Here is a 17,500-nt window from a genome sequence, read left to right on the forward strand (position 1 = left end):
TAGTTGAATGTATCTAGTTGAACGTCTCTAGTTGAACGTATCTAGTTGAACGTCTGTAGTTGAACGTCTGTAGTTGAACGTCTCTAGTTGAATGTATCTAGTTGAACGTATCTAGTTGAACGTCTCGAGTTGAATGTATCTAGTTGAATGTATCTAGTTGAACGTCTCTAGTTGAATGTCTCTAGTTGAACGTCTCTAGTTGAATGTATCTAGTTGAATGTATCTAGTTGAATGTCTCTAGTTGAACGTCTCTAGTTGAACGTCTCTAGTTGAACGTATCTAGTTGAACGTCTCTAGTTGAACGTCTCTAGTTGAATGTATCTAGTTGAATGTCTCTAGTTGAATGTCTCTAGTTGAATGTATCTAGTTGAAAGTCTGTAGTTGAACGTCTTTAGTTGAACGTCTCTAGTTGAATGTATCTAGTTGAACGTCTCTAGTTGAACGTCTCTAGTTGAATGTATCTAGTTGAACGTCTCTAGTTGAATGTATCTAGTTGAAAGTCTGTAGTTGAACGTCTCTAGTTGAACGTATCTAGTTGAACGTCTCTAGTTGAACGTTTCTAGTTGAACGTATCTAGTTGAACGTCTCTAGTTGAACGTATCTAGTTGAATGTCTCTAGTTGAACGTCTCTAGTTGAACGTCTCTAGTTGAACGTCTCTAGTTGAACATCTCTAGTTGAACGTATCTAGTTGAATGTCTCTAGTTGAACGTCTCTAGTTGAACGTCTCTAGTTGAATGTATCTAGTTGAACGTATCTAGTTGAACGTCTCTAGTTGAATGTATCTAGTTGAATGTATCTAGTTGAACGTCTCTAGTTGAACGTCTCTAGTTGAACGTATCTAGTTGAACGTATCTAGTTGAATGTCTGTAGTTGAATGTCTCTAGTTGAATGTATCTAGTTGAATGTATCTAGTTGAATGTCTCTAGTTGAATGTCTCTAGTTGAACGTCTCTAGTTGAATGTATCTAGTTGAATGTCTCTAGTTGAACGTCTCTAGTTGAATGTATCTAGTTGAATGTATCTAGTTGAACGTCTGTAGTTGAACGTCTCTAGTTGAATGTTTCTAGTTGAACGTCTCTAGTTGAATGTATCTAGTTGAATGTCTCTAGTTGAATGTATCTAGTTGAACGTCTCTAGTTGAATGTATCTAGTTGAATGTATCTAGTTGAATGTCTGTAGTTGAACGTCTCTAGTTGAACGTCTCTAGTTGAATGTATCTAGTTGAACGTCTCTAGTTGAACGTCTCTAGTTGAACGTCTCTAGTTGAATGTATCTAGTTGAATGTCTCTAGTTGAATGTATCTAGTTGAACGTCTCTAGTTGAATGTATCTAGTTGAATGTATCTAGTTGAATGTCTGTAGTTGAACGTCTCTAGTTGAACGTCTCTAGTTGAATGTATCTAGTTGAACGTCTCTAGTTGAACGTCTCTAGTTGAACGTCTCTAGTTGAACGTCTCTAGTTGAATGTATCTAGTTGAACGTATCTAGTTGAACTTCTCTAGTTGAATGTATCTAGTTGAATGTATCTAGTTGAACGTCTCTAGTTGAACGTCTCTAGTTGAACGTATCTAGTTGAATGTATCTAGTTGAATGTCTGTAGTTGAATGTCTCTAGTTGAATGTATCTAGTTGAATGTATCTAGTTGAATGTCTCTAGTTGAATGTCTCTAGTTGAACGTCTCTAGTTGAATGTATCTAGTTGAATGTCTCTAGTTGAACGTCTCTAGTTGAACGTATCTAGTTGAACGTATCTAGTTGAACGTCTCTAGTTGAACGTCTCTAGTTGAACGTCTGTAGTTGAACGTCTGTAGTTGAACGTCTCTAGTTGAACGTTTCTAGTTGAACGTCTCTAGTTGAACGTCTCTAGTTGAATGTCTCTAGTTGAATGTATCTAGTTGAATGTATCTAGTTGAACGTCTCTAGTTGAACGTCTCTAGTTGAACGTCTCTAGTTGAATGTATCTAGTTGAATGTATCTCGTTGAATGTATCTAGTTGAATGTCTCTAGTTGAACGTCTCTAGTTGAATGTATCTAGTTGAACGTCTCTAGTTGAATGTATCTAGTTGAACGTCTCTAGTTGAATGTATCTAGTTGAACGTCTGTAGTTGAACGTCTCTAGTTGAACGTATCTAGTTGAATGTCTCTAGTTGAACGTCTGTAGTTGAACGTCTCTAGTTGAACGTCTCTAGTTGAATGTATCTAGTTGAATGTATCTAGTTGAACGTCTGTAGTTGAACGTCTCTAGTTGAATGTCTCTAGTTGAACGTCTCTAGTTGAATGTATCTAGTTGAACGTCTCTAGTTGAACGTATCTAGTTGAATGTCTCTAGTTGAATGTATCTAGTTGAACGTCTGTAGTTGAACGTCTCTAGTTGAACGTCTCTAGTTGAATGTATCTAGTTGAATGTATCTAGTTGAACGTCTGTAGTTGAACGTCTCTAGTTGAATGTCTCTAGTTGAACGTCTCTAGTTGAATGTATCTAGTTGAACGTCTCTAGTTGAACGTATCTAGTTGAATGTCTCTAGTTGAATGTCTCTAGTTGAATGTATCTAGTTGAATGTATCTAGTTGAATGTCTCTAGTTGAATGTCTCTAGTTGAACGTCTCTAGTTGAATGTATCTAGTTGAATGTCTCTAGTTGAACGTCTCTAGTTGAACGTATCTAGTTGAACGTATCTAGTTGAACGTCTCTAGTTGAACGTCTCTAGTTGAACGTCTGTAGTTGAACGTCTGTAGTTGAACGTCTCTAGTTGAACGTTTCTAGTTGAACGTCTCTAGTTGAACGTCTCTAGTTGAATGTCTCTAGTTGAATGTATCTAGTTGAATGTATCTAGTTGAACGTCTCTAGTTGAACGTCTCTAGTTGAACGTCTCTAGTTGAATGTATCTAGTTGAATGTATCTCGTTGAATGTATCTAGTTGAATGTCTCTAGTTGAACGTCTCTAGTTGAATGTATCTAGTTGAACGTCTCTAGTTGAATGTATCTAGTTGAACGTCTCTAGTTGAATGTATCTAGTTGAACGTCTGTAGTTGAACGTCTCTAGTTGAACGTATCTAGTTGAATGTCTCTAGTTGAACGTCTGTAGTTGAACGTCTCTAGTTGAACGTCTCTAGTTGAATGTATCTAGTTGAATGTATCTAGTTGAACGTCTGTAGTTGAACGTCTCTAGTTGAATGTCTCTAGTTGAACGTCTCTAGTTGAATGTATCTAGTTGAACGTCTCTAGTTGAACGTATCTAGTTGAATGTCTCTAGTTGAATGTATCTAGTTGAACGTCTCTAGTTGAATGTATCTAGTTGAATGTATCTAGTTGAATGTCTGTAGTTGAACGTCTCTAGTTGAACGTCTCTAGTTGAATGTATCTAGTTGAACGTCTCTAGTTGAACGTCTCTAGTTGAACGTCTCTAGTTGAATGTATCTAGTTGAACGTCTCTAGTTGAATGTATCTAGTTGAACGTCTCTAGTTGAATGTCTCTAGTTGAATGTATCTAGTTGAACGTCTCTAGTTGAACGTATCTAGTTGAATGTCTCTAGTTGAATGTATCTAGTTGAATGTCTCTAGTTGAACGTATCTAGTTGAACGTCTCTAGTTGAACGTATCTAGTTGAATGTCTCTAGTTGAATGTATCTAGTTGAATGTCTCTAGTTGAATGTATCTAGTTGAATGTATCTAGTTGAACGTCTGTAGTTGAATGTATCTAGTTGAACGTCTCTAGTTGAACGTATCTAGTTGAATGTCTCTAGTTGAATGTATCTAGTTGAATGTCTTTAGTTGAATGTATCTAGTTGAACGTCTCTAGTTGAATGTATCTAGTTGAACGTCTCTAGTTGAACGTATCTAGTTGAATGTCTCTAGTTGAATGTATCTAGTTGAATGTATCTAGTTGAACGTTTGTAGTTGAATGTATCTAGTTGAACGTCTCTAGTTGAACGTATCTAGTTGAACGTCTCTAGTTGAATGTATCTAGTTGAATGTCTCTAGTTGAATGTATCTAGTTGAATGTCTCTAGTTGAATGTATCTAGTTGAACGTCTCTAGTTGAACGTATCTAGTTGAATGTCTCTAGTTGAATGTATCTAGTTGAATGTCTCTAGTTGAATGTATCTAGTTGAATGTCTCTAGTTGAACGTCTGTAGTTGAATGTATCTAGCTGAACGTCTCTAGTTGAACGTCTGTAGTTGAATGTATCTAGTTGAATGTCTCTAGTTGAATGTATCTAGTTGAATGTATCTAGTTGAATGTATCTAGTTGAATGTCTTTAGTTGAATGTATCTAGTTGAACGTCTCTAGTTGAACGTCTCTAGTTGAATGTCTCTAGTTGAATGTATCTAGTTGAATGTCTCTAGTTGAATGTATCTAGTTGAATGTATCTAGTTGAACGTCTGTAGTTGAATGTATCTAGTTGAATGTCTCTAGTTGAACGTATCTAGTTGAATGTCTCTAGTTGAATGTATCTAGTTGAAGGTCTCTAGTTGAATGTATCTAGTTGAATGTCTCTAGTTGAATGTATCTAGTTGAACGTCTCTAGTTGAACGTCTCTAGTTGAATGTATCTAGTTGAATGTCTCTAGTTGAATGTATCTAGTTGAATGTATCTAGTTGAACGTCTGTAGTTGAATGTATCTAGTTGAATGTCTCTAGTTGAACGTATCTAGTTGAATGTCTCTAGTTGAATGTATCTAGTTGAACGTCTCTAGTTGAACATATCTAGTTGAACGTATCTTGTTGAATGTCTCTAGTTGAATGTATCTAGTTGAATGTCTCTAGTTGAATGTATCTAGTTGAACGTCTCTAGTTGAATGTATCTAGTTGAATGTCTCTAGTTGAATGTATCTAGTTGAATGTCTCTGGTCATAAAAGCTGATTTCATGAGATCAGAAGTTATAAATAGAGCTGCCAGATGTCTCTCTGTTATTACATAAGCTGGACGACATTTTTCACTTTTATCTCATTTATTTGAAGCTTCTTCAGCAGTTTTAACTCTTTTCACTCACAACACTGAACAAAACACTCGAATATTAATTTTTACATTTTCTCTCAGTCTTTTTTCTTTATTATTCCAGCGTGGTTGACTAACCAGTGTCAAGCTGGCCACAATAAGAGCACAATACGATGACAGGTTTTCAAAATTAAGCATTGTCTGTGAAAATCTGATTTTAGGTCGAAATGTTTTGGGATTTTGCATACAAAGTTTTTTATTTTTACTGCATATTTATAAAAAAAAATTCATATATATAATTATCATATCACATAATTATCATAACAATAAAAGAATAAAAGCCCATACAACGCAATGTATCTGTATTTATATTATTCGACTTGTTGCCCTGATTCTAGCCGCTTGAGTTGTCTCTTATTGTGAAGGCAGTGATACGTACTTCCGCCGGTGTCCGCTAGCTTCACTCTTTTTCTCTTCCTGGTTTTTCGGACTGAAGACGTTTTGTTTTTTTCTGCCTGTTTTTAAACAACAAAAGAGTTCAAAACGGACGAGATTCATTTATAATGTGTTTTTATTATAAAAGTGTGTTTTAATAAACTGTCGTTAAAGACGTTTTAATGTGAAGGGTCGAGACTTTTAAACTGAAACAATCTAAACATCAAACATGAGAAGAGAACTCTTCTTCTTCTTCTTCTTCTTCTTCCTCTTCCTCCTCTCTGAAACCGCCGTTTCACCGGCTGCAGAAGAGCAACATTACAGTAAGTGACTATAATGAGTTATTAATCATTAACGTTTATAGAATAGTCTGGTTTAATGGTCCTAAAGCAACGAGCCAGACTTCAGTTAATGGACAAGTATAGAAGCTCGGAGCTGCCAAAGAGACAACATTATAATAAAATATATATTCATTATAATAAAATATAAATATATATATTATTATTATAAAATATATATTCATTATAATAAAATATATATATATATATTATTATTATAAAATATATATTCATTATAATAAAATATATATTCATTATAATAAAATATAAATATATATATTATTATTACAAAATATATATTCATTATAATAAAATATATATTCATTATAATAAAATATATATATTATTATTACAAAATATATATTCATTATAATAAAATATAAATATATATATATATTATTATAAAATATATATTCATTATAATAAAATATATATTCATTATAATAAAATATAAATATATATATTATTATTACAAAATATATATTCATTATAATAAAATATAAAAATATATTCATTATAATACAATATATATTCATTATAAAATATATATTCATTATAATGAATATAAATATATATTATTTTTCATAAAAAGTAAATAACTGTCTCGTGTTTAGTCAATAAAAAGAGGTTTTGTGTCGAATGAGTTTTAAATGACAACATATTTTTTTATGTAATATTTACGAGATAATAAGTAACTAATAATAATAATAATAAGTAAAGATTTCCTCTGCACAACTTGTGAGAGACGATGAGCTCTGATTGGTCAGGGTCTCTGAGCCTGCGTGACTTTGCTCCCTCAGCGGCGTCTCTCAGGTCGATGCTGGAGGACTTCGAGGTGCTGCCTCTCTCCAGCCTGCAGACTCACTCCGTCCGCCGCCGCGACGTCCAGACTCAGACTCACCTGGAGAAGCTGCTCAGCTTCACCGCCCTGCAGAGGTGAGACGACGCACATCTCATCTCGTACGGGTCACAAAGAGCCCGGTGCAGCCTGACGGCAACCGCGTGTGTGTGTGTGTGTGTGTGTGTGTGTGTGTGTGTGTGTGTGTGTGTGTGTGTGTGTGTGTGAGCAGGCAGTTCAGACTCTACCTGAGGACCAACGACCAGCTGTTCACTGAGGACTTCAGAGCCGTGGTCGTGGACGAGGACGGACGAGAGCGGAGCTGCTCGGTCAACAGACACAACTACTTCACGGGACACGTGATCGGTGAGACAAGCCTGAAACAGAAACAGCTTAATTTATTCATTCATTCATTCATTCATTCATTCATTCATCTTCTGTTTCAGGGGAGGAAAACTCTCGAGTTCAGGCTCACATAGACGACCACGAGTTCTCCGCTCACATCCTCACCAACGAGGCCGAGTACAACGTGGAGGTGAGATACATTGATGTTTACACTTCTTATCTTATTTATTATCATTCAAGAAACGTGTGAGATTCACCTGTTGACCCTCAGGACGTTCTTCTCTCTGTGGTCTTGTTTCTCCTTTCAAAATAAAAGTCCTGCTCCTGTATGAAACAGAACCACGATGACTAGAAGTAGAGAGAACTAGAACATGTCTACAGTTATGATGACATCACTCATAGAAAAGAAAGCAAGTTGAATTTATGTAATCATTTATTTAACATGAACTGTAAAACACTGTAATATAAATATCCAACATGTTTACAGGTTGATAATGACTTTGTCTGTCCTGGTTGATAAACGCTGTCGTCTAACAGTTTGTGTTATTAAGGAACAATATCAAACCGTTGCAGTTTGTAGCTTCTGAACTCGTTGCTGCTGTGATTGTGTGTTCAGCCTCTGTGGAGGTTCACGTCGGCGCCCCCTGATGGTCGTCTGCTGGTCTACCGCTCAGAGGACATCAGGAACCTCAGCCGCCTGCAGCAGCCTTCGGTCTGTGGCTACGTGACCTCCGACCACGGCCGCCTGCTGCCCGACGGCCTCAAAACCACCGAAGAAGAAGAAGGTCAGTCGACTTTTAACGCGGACGGAAGAACATTTCCTGTAACAATAAAAAACTGTGTGATCCACCTTTGGGATGCTTTTAATTTGAAAAAAACGGCTTTTAATGTGAAACAAATAGCTTTTAATGTGAAAAAATTGCTTTTATTGTGAAAATATAGCTTTTAATGTGAAACAAAGAGCTTTTAATGTGACAGAAAGAGCTTTTAATGTGAAAAGATAGCTTTTATTGTGAAAATATAGCTTTTAATGTGAAACAAAGAGCTTTTAATGTGAAACAAAGAGCTCCCTGATTTTTTAAACATCATTTCAACTTAGTTGGTTTGTGACTGACTTGAAAGATCAATAAGTTCTGACCTTTGATGGAACCCAACAACTAACTGGCTCACATGATCTGAAGGACTGTGACTGTAGATAACTAGTAACTAATAACTTGTTCTGACATTGTTTTATTTAATATAATATCAGTGTTTTGTTTGATATAATATCAGTGTTTTGTTTGATATAATATCAGTGTTTTGTTTGATATAATATCAGTGTTTTGTTTGATATAATATCAGTGTTTGAGTCGGTGTCCAGAGGGAGGCGTCAGCTGCACGACCACAGGAAGAACACCTGTCCTCTGCTGCTGGTGGCCGACCATCGCTTCTTCCAACACATGGGCCGCGAGGAAGAGAGCACCACCCTCAACTACCTGGTCAGCCCCAACATGTCGCTCTGATTCTACACCACCTCCTACTCCTCCACCTCCTCCTCCTCCTCCTCCTCCTCCTCCTCCTCCTCCACCTCCTCCACTAACACCCCCCCCCACTGTGTCTTCAGATCGAGCTGATCGATCGCGTGGACGACATCTACAGAAACACGTCGTGGGACGACGAGTTCGTGGGCTACGGCGTTCAGATCCAGCAGGTGAGGAACAGGTAGAGCTCTGTGGTTTAAAGCGACGCGTCGACCGAGTGTAAACTGTGAGTCTCCGGTCAGATCATCATCAGGAAGAATCCGACCACCGTCGATCGGGGAAAAAGTCACTTCAACATGGAAGGAAGTCCAGAGAAGGGTCGAGGAGTCTGGGACGTCAAGAAGCTGCTGGAGGTAAAAAAATATATCAAGTAAAACAAATCCGAGAAAATAAGTAAAGACTTCTGGGTGTTCAGAGGAGCTGCTGTGTGATTGGTGTCCTCAAGTCATGTCACTCGAGTCAGCGTTCGGTTGGAGACTAAAAGTTAGAAAGTAGAGCGGAGTGAGACCTCTGTAGCTGCTGCTCATCTCTGCTGCAGGCTACGTTAGCTGCTACGTTAGCTGCAAAACATCTCCTTCAGACTACTGGATTTATTCAAGTTTATCACCAAAACTACATCGATACACTGACCACTACTAACTAGCATAACACACCACAATCTACCACACAGCAGTCAGAGGGAGAGTTGCATTGTGGGTAATGTAGGCGGCAGGTTTTGATCTTCCTGCGTGTGTTTTGCGTCTCTGCAGCAGTTCAGCGTGGACATCGCAGAGAACGCGTCCTCCGTCTGCCTGGCTCACCTCTTCACCTACCAGGACTTCGATGAGGGGACTCTGGGTCTGGCCTACGTGGCTCCGTCCAAACCGGACATCCCCGGAGGTCTCTGCTCCAAAGGTGAAGTCCTGACGTCTGGATTCTCCTCAATCACCGGCAGTGAGATCATAACTGTGTTTGTTCTGAAGGTTGTCCGTCATCGACGAACGAGCAAGGAGCGATCTACCTCAACACGGGACTGACCAGCACCAAGAACTACGGGAAGACCATCCTCACTAAGGTGGGTTCTCCTCCTCCTCCTCCTCCTCCTGCTCCTCCTCTAACGTGGGCTGTCTCCTCCTCCTCTAACGTGTGTTGTCTCCTCCTCCTCCTCCTGCTCCTCCTCTAACGTGTGTTGTCTCCTCCTCCTCCTCCTGCTCCTCCTTTAACGTGTGCTGTCTCCTCCTCCTCCTCTAACGTATGTTGTCTCCTCCTCCTCCTCCTCTAACATGTGTTGTCTCCTCCTCCTCCTGCTGCTCCTCCTCTAACATGTGTTGTCTCCTCCTCCTCCTCTAACATGTGCTGTCTCCTCCTCCTCCTCCTGCTCCTCCTCTAACGTGTGTTGTCTCCTGCTCCTCCTCTAACGTGTGCTGTCTCCTCCTCCTCCTCCTGCTCCTCCTTTAACGTGTGCTGTCTCCTCCTCCTCTAACGTGTGTTGTCTCCTCCTCCTCCTCCTCTAACTTGTGTTGTCTCCTCCTCCTCCTGCTGCTCCTCCTCTAACATGTGTTGTCTCCTCCTCCTCCTCTAACATGTGCTGTCTCCTCCTCCTCCTCCTGCTCCTCCTCTAACGTGTGTTGTCTCCTGCTCCTCCTCTAACGTGTGCTGTCTCCTCCTGCTCCTCCTCTAACGTGTGCTGTCTCCTCCTCCTCCTTCTCCTCCTCTAACGTGTGTTGTCTCCTCCTCCTCCTCCTGCTCCTCCTTTAACGTGTGCTGTCTCCTCCTCCTCCTCTAACGTGTGTTGTCTCCTCCTCCTCCTCCTCTAACATGTGTTGTCTCCTCCTCCTCCTGCTGCTCCTCCTCTAACGTGTGTTGTCTCCTGCTCCTCCTCTAACGTGTGCTGTCTCCTCCTCCTCCTCCTGCTCCTCCTCTAACGTGTGCTGTCTCCTCCTCCTCCTCCTGCTCCTCCTCTAACGTGTGCTGTCTCCTCCTCCTCCTCCTCCTCCTCCTGCTCCTCCTCTAACGTGTGCTGTCTCCTCCTCCTCCTCCTCCTCCTCCTGCTCCTCCTCTAACATGTGCTGTCTCCTCCTCAGGAAGCCGACCTGGTGACGACTCATGAACTCGGTCATAACTTTGGAGCAGAACACGACCCGGACAACATCCCGTACTGCGCCCCGAGAGAGGACCAGGGAGGGAAGTACGTCATGTACCCGATCGCTGTGAGCGGAGACCACGTCCACAACAAGGTGCGTCGATATATGTGTGTGTGTATATGTGTGTGTGTATATATACATATATATATATATATATATATACACATATAGTTATACATATATAACATGGCGGTACCATCTTACACAGTGGTGTGTTCCATGTTTCCATGTCCAGATGTTCTCCGACTGCAGTAAGCGCTCCATCGTGAAGCGGCTGAGGTCCAAGGCCGCGTCCTGCTTCAGGCGGAGGAACACCAACGTGTGCGGTAACTCTCGGGTGGAGCAGGGAGAGGAGTGCGACCCGGGGCTGCTGCACATCAACTCGGACCGCTGCTGCACCGCCGAGTGCCGGCTGACCTCCGGAGCTCAGTGCAGGTCAGAGGAAAGAGAATGCAGCTTTAACATATGGAGAACCGGAGGTTGTCTCCAGCTTGCGACCCCTTGTGGGGTCCAGACCCCCAGGTTGAGACCCTCAGGTTGAGATGGTGTCCAGGTAGCGGCAGCAGGTTTGGTTCTAGGCTACATCTAAAGATCCAGATGTTTCTCTCTGTGTTCAGCGACAGGAACAGTGCGTGCTGTAAGAACTGCAGGTTCGAGTCCGAAGGAGAAGTGTGTCAGGAGCCCATCGACGCCACCTGTAAAGGACACTCGTACTGCACAGGTGAGCCCACGGCCCACAGCTCCTATGACCAGGAGGTGTGCGGAGGCCCCGGAGTGACGGAGGCTTTGTGTTTGACAGGAAACAGCAGCGAGTGTCCTCCTCCAGAGAACGCTGCAGATGAGACCGTGTGTCTGGACAGCGGACAGTGTCTGAAGGGAGAGTGTGTCCCCTTCTGTCAGGCCGTCCTGAAGCTGCAGCCCTGCGCCTGCAACGGTAAAAGTACACAAAACACACTGAAAATACTCCACTGCATGTAAAAGTACACATACCACACTGTTAAAATACTCCACTGCATGTAAAATGATGTGAGTATTATCAGTTAAATGTAGCTAAAGTATTGATTCTTCACGTTCATTTTAGTCCCCAAACGCCCCACGTTCATTTTGGTCCCCAAACGCCCCACGTTCATTTTAGTCCCCAACCGCCCCACGTTCATTTTAGTCCCCAAACGCCCCACGCTCATTTTAGTCCCCAAACGCCCCACGTTCATTTTAGTCCCCAAACGCCCCACGTTCATTTTAGTCCCCAAACGCCCCACGTTCATTTTAGTTCCCAAACGCCCCACGTTCATTTTAGTCCCCAAACGCCCCACGTTCATTTTAGTCCCCAAACGCCCCACGCTCATTTTAGTCCCCAAACGCCCCACGCTCATTTTAGTCCCCAAACGCCCCATGGTCATTTTCACTCCTCCTCCTCCTCCTCCTCCTCCTCCTCCTCCTCGTGGTGGTGGATCTCCGCTCTGCAGACACTAAAGAGTTGCGTTTCCTTCTCCTCTGTAGAAACCAACTCTTCTTGTAAAGTCTGCTGTCGCGGCAGCGCCGGCGTCTGCGCTCCGTACCGGGACGTGGAGGGCAGCTTCCTGTTCCTGCGTAAAGGGAAACCCTGCACCGTGGGCTTCTGTGACGGAGCGGTGAGTCCACATCTTCGTCTCTCACGAAAACCCCGACGCAGCCGGCTTCTCGTGACGCGTTTGTGTGCATGCGGTCTCTGCAGGGGAAGTGCATGAAGCAGGTCCAGGACGTGGTGGAGCGTCTGTGGGACTTCATCGATAAACTGGACATCAACACCTTCGGGACGTTTCTGGCCGACAACATCGTGGGTTCCGTGGTGGCGTTCTCTCTGCTGTTCTGGGTTCCCTTCAGCATCCTGGTCCACTGTGTGGTGGGTCAATACCAGAAGACTGTGTCTGTGTCACCAGGGTTTCATTTCAGGTTAAACTCTGTCACTTTCAAAGGTCCGGTCCAATTCATCCAGCTGACCAACAGCTTCTTAAGGCTTTGGACTGAGTTCTTTTATTTTGTAACTGCAGACGTTCGTCAACGAATAAACGTTCAGTTTTCTGTCAACACTAATATTATTATCTGATATTATTTGATTCTTTACTCACAACTGTTTGTCTTCTCACTCTTCATCTCTTTCAGGACAAGAAGCTGGATAAACAGTATGAACAGAACACCAAGTCTCTGTTCTTCCCCAGTGTGAGTATATAAATATATATATATATATATATATATATAAATATATATATATAGATATATATAAAAGTTTTTCCTTGAAAGCAGTTTTTAGTTTCACTTCATAAAAATCATAATGATGATTCATCAGTGTTAAGTATTCATGTATACGTGTGTTATATGTGTATTAATATGTAAATATCTATATACTAAATACAAACCCTCGTCCTCGTGGATTTGTAATAAACTCAATGAAATCAAAAAGATAATTTATGAATTAAATAATTGTTGGTAGCAGCTTTAGATCAGAAGTGAAAACAATAAAGACGGATCAAATGCTCCGGTTGGGAACATGCTGACTGTGACTGTTCATTTTCCCAGAATGCCGAGCTCCTGAGCAGCCTGGAGTCGGCATCAGTTCGGATCTTCAAACCTCCGACCTTCCCCACCAGCACCTCCTCCGCTGGGCTGCGTTTCCAGCCGTCCAGCCCCCATCAGACCAGCACCCCTCCGGCTCCAGGCCCCGCCCCCGCCCCCCTGGACAGCCCCCGCATGGCCACCATCCAGGAGGACCCCGGCTTCGACTCACACCTGGACCAGGAGGCTCTGGAGGAGGCGTTCGGCCGGCCGCCGGGGTCGACTCAGCGCTCCTTCGAGGACCTGACGGAGAAAAGTGTAACGAGTCGAAGCGGGAAGACGTCCATGTTCAGAATGCAGAGACAACATCAGATAGACACCAAGGAGACGCAGTGCTGAGAGGACACACCTGAGGAGAGGACGCACCTGAGGAGAAGACGCACCTAGAGAGAGGACACACACCTGTAGAGAGGACACACACACACACACACACACACACACACACACACACACACACACACACACACCTGTAGAGAGGACACACACCTGTAGAGAGAGGACACACACCTCTAGAGAGGACACACACCTGTAGAGAGGACACACACACACACACACACACCTGTAGAGAGGACACACACCTGTAGAGAGAGGACGGACACACACACACACACACACACACACACACACACACACCTGTAGAGAGAGGACACACACACACACACACACACACACACACCTGTAGAGTCTCATGATTTTATATTTCGTCTGTACGTATTCATGTTTCTTATTTAACTTATTAAAGTAAAACATTCTTTTAGTTTCGTGAAGAAGAATATTTCATGTATTTTTTTTAGACACGAAAATAGAAATGTTTATTTTTTTTTGTTGTCATTTTTACACAAAAATGTAAAAATGTTTCAGGAGGTCGTCTGAACGAGCTCTTTGTGTTTTGGAGCGTTGACCTCACCGTCCGGAGGAGTAACTCCTCATCATCATTCATTGTTAAAGAGCCGAAGACACACGGGAGCTAAAACACACTCATCGTTTAACGTACAAGTACCTCAACTTGTACTTCAGTAACGAGTACTCTCATCTTTTGTTTCCTTTGCTGTACTTTCATGTTTTTATTCATAGTAACATGAGACCAATTTAATATAAATATAAAACAATGTTAAATGTTTAAATCTGACACAGAAATGTTTCAAATCACCACTCAGGCTTTTATTTTGGTAACACCTGTGTATTTGTTTGTGTCATTTTATTCCTATATTAAGCCATACTGTGTTTAAATGACAGAAGTGTGCCTTCTCTTCTTCTGTGGTATTCAGAAGCACTAGTCGGTATTTTTAATATATTACAGACTATCACTGATGTTTGTCTCGTCACTGTGGTTTCAAAATAAGAGGCTTTTACTGACTGAAATAAAGTCGTTGAATTCTTCTTCAGGTCCTGCGAGATGTTTAACTCACGGCCCATTGGCAGATACATTTATTATGAAAATCAGGATTTCTTCTCAACGTGTAGAAAACATCAGTTTGTTGTTATTTAAAGTCTCTGTTGACAAACTTTATTTAGTTTTTACAGATCAAAGTACAAAATCAATCAGCTGCAGTTTGTTGATTCCTTTGGAATCAGGTTTCAAAACAAAGAGTTTCTCTTTGTTACAGAAGGGAAACGAGGACCCCCGCTGGTGACATCACCGTCAGAAGGCGGGGCTTAGTGCGTCGTAGAGCCGGTGGACGGCGACCTCCACCATGTCCCTCAGAGACTCGTCCTCGGTACACGACACGGACTGGAGACAGAAGAGAGACGGCAGAAGATTTAAGTAAACAAAGCTGAAACAACATCAAAAGTCTGAGTTCATGTTTCCTTAGTTCTCTCCTCAAGACGACAAGCAAACAGCTGTTAAAACGCTGGTGTTCTGAATGGAGTTTGGTTCGATCTGTGCTAAGCTACGCTAACATTGTAGCCGCTCCATCAACACTCAAAATAACATCTTAACTTCGCCATTAATTCAGCAGCAACGTTACAGTTTACACATATATCTGTGTCATAAATCTAGGCGTAGATCTACGTCTTCAGTGGGAACCAATGAGCTCGGAGCCGAGACAGACAGGAAGTGAGACAGGAAGTGAGACGGACCAACACGTCGTTAGCCGACGATAAGAAATCTTCACCAGCTGATCAGATCTAACGGTTGTGACCAGGTAGGAATGTCCTAAATGTCCTCAGAGGGCCACCGTACTCACTCTGGTTTCCGGGTCGATGGACGCAGTGACTCCGTCCACGGTCACACTCAAGTCTTCACCGTCTCTGAAGTTCACGCAGTCGTCTCCGAACATGTCGCTGCAACACACACGACGACAACGTTAAGTCTGAGCTTGAGAAACAAGTCCAGTATTAAATATAGAAACAAGTCCAGTATTAAATATAAAAACAAGTCCAGTTTTAAATATAGAAACAAGTCCAGTATTAAATATAGAAACAAGTCCAGTATTACATATAAAAACAAGTCCAGTATTACATATAGAAACAAGTCCAGTTTTAAATATAGAAACAAGTCCAGTATTAAATATAAAAACAAGTCCAGTTTTAAATATAGAAACAAGTCCAGTATTAAATATAAAAACATGTCCAGTTTTAAATATAGAAACAAGTCCAGTATTAAATATAAAAACAAGTCCAGTATTACATATAAAAACAAGTCCAGTATTACATATAAAAACAAGTCCAGTATTACATATAGAAACAAGTCCAGTATTACATATAAAAACAAGTCCAGTATTAAATATAAGAACAAGTCCAGTATTACATATAGAAACAAGTCCAGTATTAAATATAAAAACAAGTCCAGTATTACATATAGAAACAAGTCCAGTATTACATATAAAAACAAGTCCAGTATTAAATATAAGAACAAGTCCAGTATTACATATACAAACAAGTCCAGTATTACATATAGAAACAAGTCCAGTATTAAATATAAAAACAAGTCCAGTATTACATATAGAAACAAGTCCAGTATTACATATAAAAACAAGTCCAGTATTACATATAGAAACAAGTCCAATATTAAATATAAGAACAAGTCCAGTATTAAATATAAAAACAAGTCCAGTTTTACATATAGAAACAAGTCCAGTTTTACATATAGAAACAAGTCCAGTATTAAATATAAGAACAAGTCCAGTATTAAATATAAGAACAAGTCCAGTATTAAATATAAGAACAAGTCCAGTATTAAATATAGAAACAAGTCCAGTATTAAATATAGAAACAAGTCCAGTATTAAATATAAAAACAAGTCCAGTATTAAATATAAAAACAAGTCCAGTTTTACATATAGAAACAAGTCCAGTATTAAATATAGAAACAAGTCCAGTATTAAATATAAAAACAAGTCCAGTTTTACATATAGAAACAAGTCCAATATTAAATATAGAAACAAGTCCAGTATTAAATATAAAAACAAGTCCAGTATTAAATATAAAAACAAGTCCAGTTTTACATATAGAAACAAGTCCAGTATTAAATATAAAAACAAGTCCAGTTTTAAATATAAAAACAAGTCCAGTATTACATATACAAACAAGTCCAGTATTAAATATAAAACTCTTGAGGTGCCCACAGATTCAGTTCTACTTCTTTCACTACTAGAACAGAAACATTTGACCAAAAAGCTGTGAAAACAAACCACAGCTTTAAGACCCACATTTAGAGAGAACATGAATAAATTCATGAAGTATTAAACTTGATCTCTTGAGTCACCGTCCTATAATCAGGCCTTCACTAAGAGCTCCTCTCTTTGTTGTGAAGCTCAGCCTCCAGCTGTGAAATACCTTAAATCTTTAGACACGAGGTCATGAGACGACAGACAAAACAAGTTAAAGTCTTTATCTCTCTAACAGCACGGATCACAATACAACTCTGAAGTCAGACTTAACTGAGATTAACTGCTTAGTTTCACCATTATCTGGTTTTAAGCTTAAAAAAAGAAGATGTGATTGAGTTTGAATAATTTTTCAGTGAGAGTCAGACTCAAGCGTCCAGCAGGTGTGTGACCTGTACTCACTGCAGCATGAGCTCCAGTCTCTCCATGAACACCTCCATGTCCAACGTTTCCTTCTTGCCTTCCAGAACTGAAACAAACAATCAAACGTTAGAGTGTTTCTGTTGATCAGTTAAACGTCTCACAGCGTTCGTTTACTCACACTTCTGGGCGCTGGGGTTGGACTGGACCTCCAGGACCACCGTAGTGACGGCATCAGCGTACATGTCGTTGAGCGGGTTGGCGATCCACTGAGGACGAGAACATTAAACATCTCAGATACATTTGAACTGATATAATAATGTTAATAACATGTTAATGTGTCGTACTAAAGACGTTCATCAGCCTCAGATGTGTTTACTGATAGTTAGCTATCGTTAGCATGC

The 17,500-nt window shown here is 40.8% G+C and overlaps 2 protein-coding genes across 3 annotated transcripts in view; one reads left to right on the forward strand and one right to left on the reverse strand.

Moving 5' to 3' along the window:
• The first annotated feature begins 5,424 nt into the window (after positions 1 to 5,424).
• On the forward strand, positions 5,425 to 14,506 carry adam17b (ADAM metallopeptidase domain 17b). Of its 2 annotated transcripts, none has more exons than XM_068709151.1 (18): positions 5,425 to 5,693; positions 6,509 to 6,644; positions 6,779 to 6,912; positions 6,993 to 7,081; positions 7,508 to 7,676; positions 8,233 to 8,369; positions 8,495 to 8,581; positions 8,654 to 8,764; positions 9,161 to 9,305; positions 9,374 to 9,465; positions 10,475 to 10,627; positions 10,770 to 10,969; positions 11,152 to 11,255; positions 11,334 to 11,468; positions 12,035 to 12,165; positions 12,249 to 12,416; positions 12,677 to 12,733; positions 13,091 to 14,506. In XM_068709151.1, exons 1-18 carry the CDS (start codon positions 5,600 to 5,602, stop codon positions 13,463 to 13,465), a joined length of 2,517 nt encoding a protein of 838 aa, XP_068565252.1. In that variant the 5' UTR covers positions 5,425 to 5,599; the 3' UTR covers positions 13,466 to 14,506. The 2 variants fall into 2 exon arrangements, with proteins under 2 accessions (XP_068565252.1, XP_068565253.1); XM_068709152.1 differs by having other exon boundaries at positions 9,161 to 9,290.
• A 111-nt stretch (positions 14,507 to 14,617) lies between these two features.
• cpsf3 (cleavage and polyadenylation specific factor 3) overlaps positions 14,618 to 17,500 on the reverse strand; it is an 8,605-nt gene continuing 5,722 nt past the window's right edge. Inside the window, exons 15-18 of the mRNA XM_068709153.1 lie at positions 17,278 to 17,365; positions 17,139 to 17,205; positions 15,316 to 15,412; positions 14,618 to 14,858 (exon numbers count right to left, since the gene is read on the reverse strand). Coding sequence (XP_068565254.1) covers positions 14,769 to 14,858; positions 15,316 to 15,412; positions 17,139 to 17,205; positions 17,278 to 17,365 — 342 coding nt within the window. The 3' untranslated portion in view covers positions 14,618 to 14,768. The remainder of the gene's footprint in view (positions 14,859 to 15,315; positions 15,413 to 17,138; positions 17,206 to 17,277; positions 17,366 to 17,500) is intronic.

The sequence above is a fragment of the Cebidichthys violaceus genome, unplaced genomic scaffold, assembly GCF_023349555.1.
Source record: "Cebidichthys violaceus isolate CVI_PGR_0920_01 unplaced genomic scaffold, fCebVio1.0.p SCAF_14, whole genome shotgun sequence".
NCBI classification, from domain to species: Eukaryota; Metazoa; Chordata; class Actinopteri; order Perciformes; family Stichaeidae; genus Cebidichthys; species Cebidichthys violaceus.

Bases quoted from the DNA above. Each gene is read 5' to 3' on its own strand.
- adam17b (XM_068709151.1), top strand. From the start codon at position 5,600: ATGAGAAGAGAACTCTTCTTCTTCTTCTTCTTCTTCTTCCTCTTCCTC. The intron at 12,166-12,248 runs GTGAGTCCACAT...CGGTCTCTGCAG, and splicing joins TGGGCTTCTGTGACGGAGCG to GGGAAGTGCATGAAGCAGGT. The intron at 12,734-13,090 runs GTGAGTATATAA...TCATTTTCCCAG, and splicing joins AGTCTCTGTTCTTCCCCAGT to AATGCCGAGCTCCTGAGCAG.